General features: G+C 38.4%; 1 protein-coding gene across 4 annotated transcripts in view; it reads right to left on the bottom strand.

Moving 5' to 3' along the window:
* tio (zinc finger domain-containing protein tiptop) overlaps positions 1–8,208 on the bottom strand; it is a 152,702-nt gene that overhangs the window by 45,851 nt on the left and 98,643 nt on the right. For 3 of the 4 annotated variants that reach the window (XM_089082705.1, XM_089082706.1, XM_089082707.1), the window contains one exon: positions 6,555–6,686. The exons of the other annotated variant lie outside the window; for it this stretch is intronic. In XM_089082705.1, the coding sequence (XP_088938831.1) occupies positions 6,555–6,621 (67 nt within the window). In that variant the 5' untranslated portion in view covers positions 6,622–6,686. The remainder of the gene's footprint in view (positions 1–6,554; positions 6,687–8,208) is intronic. 4 annotated transcript variants of the gene reach the window in all.

The raw sequence follows: 8,208 nt of genomic DNA, 5'->3' as shown, positions 1-8,208 counted from the left end.
CGAGTACCTGCGACAGAGATCAGACCTCGGCGTCGCGTGTGCGCGTGTGCACGTGCACAGGGAAGGACACGGAGAGCCACGTCGGGGCACATAAGTCCATCCCCAGGATGGGCGACGGACCGCGTCGGGCGTTCCCGAGTATTGACAGATATTTAAATGAATATTCCTCGGCTGTTAGGGGTCCTCTTTGAAATCAAAGCAGAAGGCACAACGGTTCATTTAGACGCGCGCGCCGATATCCCCCGCCGACCGGTTCTCGTGGATACAGAATTTCACTTGTCACGTCGTCCGCGCGGGTTATCGCCCAGCGAGAGACGATCGCCGGCCGAGGGTGACACGGGAAGGTTGTCTTTCGTTTGTCGCACGCACGCCTCGTACTTCCCCCCTCTCCCCCCCGCCCCCGTTTTCGATGTGCACGTCTCTTGCGATCTCATTACGAACTTGTCAAACAGTAATGTTTCCCATCTTTCTCGTAATTACTAATCTGAATTTCCTTGTTTCCCTGTAATAAAATATCTTTACAGATATATATATATATATATATATATATATAAAAAACAAAAAAGATAAATTATCTTTATTAAAATTAATGATAATTGTCAAATGGTATGATTAAGATGAATCATGAGGAATAGTTGATTAGAAAAAAATCCATTTAGTATTTTTTAAATTAATTATGCAGAATCCAACATTATGACTCGTAGTAGGAATTACAGTTTCATAGAAAAAGTCGTATGTGTCTTTGGCAAATTTATTGATCGAGATAAAACATTAATATGCTGATGATAAACTGGTAAAACGTAGGTTAGTTGAAACTGGCATTCATGAAAAATATGAAACGGCGAGGAGTAAAATCACCATCAATGACACGAAATTAGAATTAATGGGCCTTCTGTAAAGTGAAAGCGCGGCTGCACCACTTGGATATGCTTACGTTGGGCCCGCAGCTGTCAAGTAGGAAGATTTACATCAACGGAAATATAAATTATCGTACTCCGGATTGACAGCGATTTCCCGAGAAAACCTTAGCAGTGGTTTCATGTTAATTTATCTTTACTCAATGCGATATGAAAAAAAGAATTAAATTGCATTTTCCTAACTATCAAATAAAAATTCGATGTTAAATGATGATATTTATCTTGATTTGTCGTGAAATGCAGTATTAAACAAGTCGTCATTATTTTGTGACAAACGAGAAAAAATAGTACGGTTAGAATTTTTATAAAATTTCAAGATTATCATTACAGAAAATTCAAAAAGATATAAATATATAATAGTTAAAAGAAAAAATATATATATATATATAATAATGTATATAATGTATATATACATTATTATCAGAGATATCATTACTCTTAATATGAGTGTGTTCGTGAAAAATAATTGTTAATTATTATGACATTGTATAAAAAAAAATCAATTTGAACCATTGCGTGTTCTGGAAAATATTAAATAATAGATAAAGCGATCTCTTCCCCAAGTATTACGGGACCTCGCAAATTTTTTTTTTCTGCCGAAAGCTAGCAGGAAAAAGGCTCGTATTCCGGCACCGAGCTGATGACTGATAACCCCAATCGGTCGCAGTGCGATAGCAAAGAGGAATTTCCGCGCTCGGTAAATGTACCATAATCGAGCGATGAACACGGCTGCCATATATTTTTTTTTCCGAGGCGATGAGAGCCAGGCGAGAGCACACGCGGCAATAAATCCTGGGCTACGCCGCTAATTTTCACGGAGCCATTGCATGCGCGTACCTACGCAAAGCGTGCCCGTGCCCACACACGATACGATAGGCAGGTGCATCTGCATCGTTACCGCTAGAACGCGGATGCGGACGAGGATATGTATGCGCGCGCGCGCGCGCGCGACAGGTCGTCATGATATATCTAGAATGAGACCGGCGCTGTTACCGGCCGATCGTGCCCTTGTAATTTTTACTCGAAGCTACTACGATGACGTGTTTCGCACGATATTTATTGCCGTCTCCGACGACCGTTGTATCTCGACCACGGGATACACGGCCGAATCTTTTCAAGTACCTCTTGATGTATTTCGCTGATTAAAGCGAAACGTTAATTTTCTACCGCGAAACGCGTTTTTACGACGGTGGGCATCCACGAAATTATTAACCATTAAATACGTACGCACCGGGGCGCCTCGAGGGCGATCCGAAGGAAACTGATATGCCTCGTAAATTCTTCGGCGCCCGTTTCATTTTAAAATACTTATTTCGCGAAACTTATTATTATTCTAAATACATCGCGTTCGACGCGTTCGTTAAAAGCGTTGCTCGGAACAGGCGCGAAATAATTATAATATCAGATCGAGCCGGGAATGGGAAATAAAAAGACAAGAAGGAGAACACATCGCGGCAAAAATAATATCAGTCGCAATTTGATCGGAGAAAGTTAAAAGCTGTTATTCTCAAAAACATATATAACATATGTAATATATAAAGTTATTATATTATTATTATTATTATTATTATTATTATTATTATTATATATCCTCTCAAACATAATTTCGTACGAATGTTATTTTGCTCGGGGGATAAGGGATAAAGAATGTACTTCATTTAAAAAATTAAGTATCGTAGTACGAAATGTATTGCGCAATAATGTATAAGCGCCACGAAGCCATGCGATTATTATCGTTTCTCGAATTTGTGAATTTCAATTAACGCTACGTCCACTACGGAAATTTCATTCGGGTTGTGATTTATTCTTAATTGCCTGCGAAGTTCCGACGACACGCAAATACTTCTTCAGTTGTATCCCCGCTGACCGATTATCATCGCGAACGCAAAGACAACGATATTTTTGTTAAGCGAAAATCTACGGCGAACATCCTTCTCAAAAGCGAATGCGAAGAGAATCCCTTTACGAAGTTCGTCCGCAGAGAATTTCTTCGTGAGCTGCATTTACAAAGAGTCCAACTACGAGGTACATTAGTTGAGATTATATCCGGCAAAGGAAGTCGACCAACTTTCGAAGACACTGTTGCAACTAAATCTCTTCGAATCTGGCGACGTCCAAAGACGTCGAACTTCTGCAGAGTCAGCAACAAATACACCAAACGCAACATAGTGGATCGTAAAGCGAAAAGTATGCACTACCGAATGCTTTATTGCGAATGAGATATGTCTTATAGATATGTATCTCGTATAAATAAAACGAAAATAACCGAGAATTCTATCTCTCTTCAACTGACGCCAAAATTCTTTACAAAAAACATAAGGAGTCTCCACGTGGACGATTCGTGACGTATTCCGTGCAAACTTTTAATGTAAATTTATTATAGATGCGAAATTTATTTAACATACAATATCGTGTCATAAATAATTAATTGGACGACATAGAAGAATGACAGACCAGCGAGAGCGGACCAGAGAGAGCTTCGGTGATTGATTTAGAGAGAATAAGCGTTTCCGCTTCCTATTATGTATTTAGATACATGTATGTTTCGGATAACAATAATTGAAAATGTTAATAAGCGTTAATATTCCTGCAGCAACATCACATAAATTAAATTCATCGTCAAAGTATATTAGTATGAAAAATGAATATATAATTAAATATTTGAATAAATAACAGATACACACACACACACACACACACACACACACACACACACACACACACATATATCTGTTATTTATTTAAATATTTGATTATATACTTATTTTTTATAAAATTTTATATATATTTTTTTATATATATTTTTTAAAGGTTTTCAAATATTTGATATTGATATCTCAACTTTTTTTCTATCAAAGAATTTAATTTGAAAAGAACACGCAATTCTTAACAATATATATGAACATTATTCGCTGTAAACTCACAATAATACATGGATTTCCGGCAAGATTTGCCCGACCCGAGGAATAGGAACTGATTACGCGCTTCAGATAGATCAGAAAAGTCGTCTAGTTGTCGCTTTGCGGCTCCATTTCAAGACGACGTTCAGGCGACGTAATGAGTTACGGCGTCACGTTGGATTTGCAAGTGAGACGAGTCAACCAGTTGCTGAGTTTGGATTGTCTTTGCCTTTGAGCGATCGGGTTACCCAATACCGCTTTCGATTTATCGTTCGATTTATTAGTTTCTCCTGTCTCACTAATTACTTTTCCATCGCAGGAATTCTGGCGTTGTAAAGCCAACAGCGACTTTCGCACAGCGTCGCGCATACGTACGTATGAGTTACGGATCTGCAAGTGAAAAGAGTCCAACCAGTTGCTCTGTTTGCCCTGTTCTTCAACTCGCATAACGCCCGTTGAATTCGAGCTCGTTATTCCGCTTGCTATATTTGTGCTTTTCCATCAGTACTGATATTGCCAATGAAACGTATGTGTAAACGTACATTTACGCGATCAAAACTGTGCAAGTATGAACGGAGAGATTGAAAAATTTATATCTATTATTCATATCTATTTATTAATAATATGGAATAATAATATGGGATTTTAATCGATATCGATATATTTGATTATCAAATTGCTACAGAACCGCTGCGTTGTAAGTCTGTTAAAAATAATAGCACGTGGTTGGTAGTAAAAAATTATTTGAATATATTATATATATATATATATATATATATATATATATCCATTATATATATATATATATCCATTCCATTGTTTATTTTTACCGAGATTTACACATATTATTAATAAACAAATAGGGTCATAGTCAATTCTTTGGCAAGCAGGATTTTGATTGCTAAATATATATATATATTGTAGCAATTTGATAATCAAATATATCGATATCGATTAAAATCCCATACTATTCCATATTATTAATAAATAGATATGAATAATAGATATAAATTTTTCAATCTCTCCGTTCATACTTGCAAGTGTATATATGGTAAATATATATATTATCATCTTCTTCGCATAAAGAAATACCAAGTTAGAATATTAATTTATTATATTTTTCTATATACTTTATTTTGTTATCGTAGGAAAAATTTCATTTTGCTTCTCACATATAATCGGCTATTCATCACGCTCAATATTATTCGTAATTCATCATTTCAAATTCATCATTGTTTTATATGTATATTTGTTTATGATAAGATGCATTCGTTGCATATAATGTATCAGGATTTCTCATCTCCCTAATTATCTTTATTTTATGAAGTAAGAAAAAAGGAAACAAAATCCTTCCGGTAAATCTTCCGTCAGACTCACGAGTCTAATACAAAAAGAAAAGAAAGAGGATATGTTAGCAGATATTTATCATGATTGACATGATATAGCAGCTGCACCGATATACTTTTTAGAAACTACTTATTCTTTGTAATCATGTAAAATAAATCTGCATGCTAAGGTACGAGATGATGAAGGGATCATGATTATAAACGTATATGTCGTGTGCGTGTCATTCGGCAGAATCAACAAGGTGTAAATCGTTGACTTTTTAACAACCATGAATAAATTGCAAATGTAAATTTGTGGATTCCGCAATGAAGTTTACTTTCCATAGTATATAGTATCCATAGTATATAGTAGTGGAATGTAACGACCGTCGTACGATCAAATGTCATTTGTACAATGCGAATCCGAGTTGAAAGTCGTGTCAACAATTTGAGAATATTACGTTGTATATCTTCAATACTTGTATTATGATTTTTATATTTTTTTTTAACTTAATCGATATTAATTAATCATGTACTTCGGCCGGGAATGCGGGAATAAATGCCACACGTCGTTTCCAAGAAACGACACCGAGTTCTGATGCGGAGACATAAATCGAGAGGAAAATGAGAGACAGAAATCATGATTTACTGAGTTCTTTCAAGGTAATAGCTCGAATGTTACTTAAGAACATCATAATCATGAAGGATAGTCCGGTCGAAGGACATACGAGCACAAACCTCAGTCGATACCTGTTCATCCAGAATGTCGTTTATAACACTTGGTCGCACTTATCGATCCCTATCGCACGTTATCGATTGCTTTTGCTCTGTTATTCGCTTGTAACAATTGTAAATATTCGACTAAACCAGACCGGTCCGTCAGCGATAATCGATTAATGAGTCGCAATAAGTACACGTTTTCTAGTATTTCCAATATTGAACGAACTCATCCGTGATTCCCGAGATATCTGGATTCCGTAGTTACGTTACCTTTATTCGCAAAAAAATGTTCACAATTACATCGAGTATTCACACGTATTCAAAATGTACAAACATGTATATGATTCAGCATGTTTCATTTAGACAACCAATAACTGAAGTGTATCAAAGAAAGAGGAGCAGACGAAAAAAAAGTCCGAGTTAATTTTCGACAATTGTACAAATTATAAAACCGTGCGTTTCGCGAAAACAAGCAAAGAACCATCTAGAAACTAATATCTCCAAGTGGCTACGAGTGCAATATCGGTTAATCGCCGATCGATCTCGCTTCTTTTCCGAACGAACGGTATACCGCTACGCGGCACGCGAAGAGAAGCGGTATCTTATCGGGATGTGAGAAAGTGCAGGATGCAAAATAAAGAACGAAGTGCGTGCGTGCGTGCGTGCGTGAGATGTTACATATGGATATTTACCGGTAAGGTTATCACCGCGCTGCTGAGGCCATCGGAAAGAAGGCCTGGGCTGCTGCTTGCTGCGCATATCTCCCGTCCTGTGCGGCGGCTCCGAGCCGCTCGCTTTTCAAACGATTGGAGACCACTACTTACCTAAAAGAAAACAAGATAAAACAATCAAAATCTCAAACAATCAAACCGAATATGCTAGTGCTTAAAGCTCACGTGAGACTAATAACGTGATCGCTACGCGATGTCTCGATGACTGTTAGTTTTCTGCGAGCAACGCTTTTTCGGAGGGTCAGTCTACAGCTATAGTCGTCGTTAATGTCAAGTGTCGCTCAAATTTCCAGAAATTTCCCGGACAACTTTCTTTTGTAGAGACACAATGCAAAATAAAATAGAAAGAAGATATACGATCGTTCAGGATAAAGCGGCTAAATGATGTCTAACCGATGTAAGGCCAGCTATAAGTCAATCAATTCTGTAGCATCCCGTTACGGGTATTTTGAAACTCAGAGGAATGTTATGCTGTCAAATTTCAGGTTTATACATTTTCAAAACAATATATGTCAATAAATCTTATTCCAAGTAGTGTTGTCCAGATTTCAGGTCATAAAAAAATATCATTTCCTGTCAGTCCGAAACATCATAAATTCTCATGTCGTCATAATTTTCCTCTGTTTTCTCGTAATCGTTCTGTGATGTATATCAACACAAATAAAGTTTAAACAACAAGCTACATTGTAAAAACATTTTCAAAATTTGAAATCATTGTAATTTTTGATTATTATTAAAAAGCTATCGACGCTTGAATATTATAACCACCATTTTTCTTAGTTTAACTTTTGGAATATATATATGACACGAAAAAAAAACATGCAACTTTTAAGACAGCTGATATTGAATGAGTGATATATCGTTCAGCAAACGCTGATAGCTTCTAAGAAAATCCACACTTTTTCATGGCGAGTTTCCCAATCGACGCGACGCTCTTGTGATTCTCTGGGAGGTGGAGAGCCACCCTACTCGACGGGTTTTTACGAAGGGTGCCAAAACCTAGGATCGCGTCGCAGCTCACTCGCCCTTCGCCGCCCCCTCCACCCTTAACCACCCAGTACCGACCATCGTAACCAGCCGTATATCTTTCCGGCGTACGCCCTCGAAAGCGGCCGCCTTTGTTTCAGATATTTATGAGGCGTTTTAATTCGCACGCCGCGTCACCCAGTCGGGGGGTTGCCGAACGGGGACTGGAGAAAGAGGGGGTGGGGAAGGGGGGGGGCAGGTTAGCGCGGGGTTTCTGCACGGCGTGACGGAGCGGGGCGCGAAGGTATAATAGGCATAAGGGTGCCCCGATAAAACGCCAACTCCCCGTCTCCCCCTTCCTCTCCTATGTACCTTCCCTTTTCCAGACGTAGGCCATAAGCGCAAACAAACTCTCGCTCGTATATCTCGCCTCAATGGTTTCTACGTCGGTGCGCCAGGGGCGTACTGTATCGTGCCACCGTCGCCCCGCTTCACTTTTCTGTCCCCCCCCCTTCCCCTTCCTTTCCCTCCTCCTTCTTAAAGCCCTTGCTACCCTCTACGCCCACCTTCGATCCTTCACGAGCCAAGAGAATTCCTTAACCCATATTCAAACGATATATCGCTCTCACAACCGGTATATACTGATTTA

The sequence above is a fragment of the Pogonomyrmex barbatus genome, unplaced genomic scaffold (genome assembly GCF_055798465.1).
Source record: "Pogonomyrmex barbatus isolate J1 unplaced genomic scaffold, ASM5579846v1 scaffold6, whole genome shotgun sequence".
NCBI lineage: Eukaryota > Metazoa > Arthropoda > Insecta > Hymenoptera > Formicidae > Pogonomyrmex > Pogonomyrmex barbatus.
Note: the sequence above shows the minus strand (reverse complement) of the source record. Positions and strands in the feature narration are given on the sequence as shown.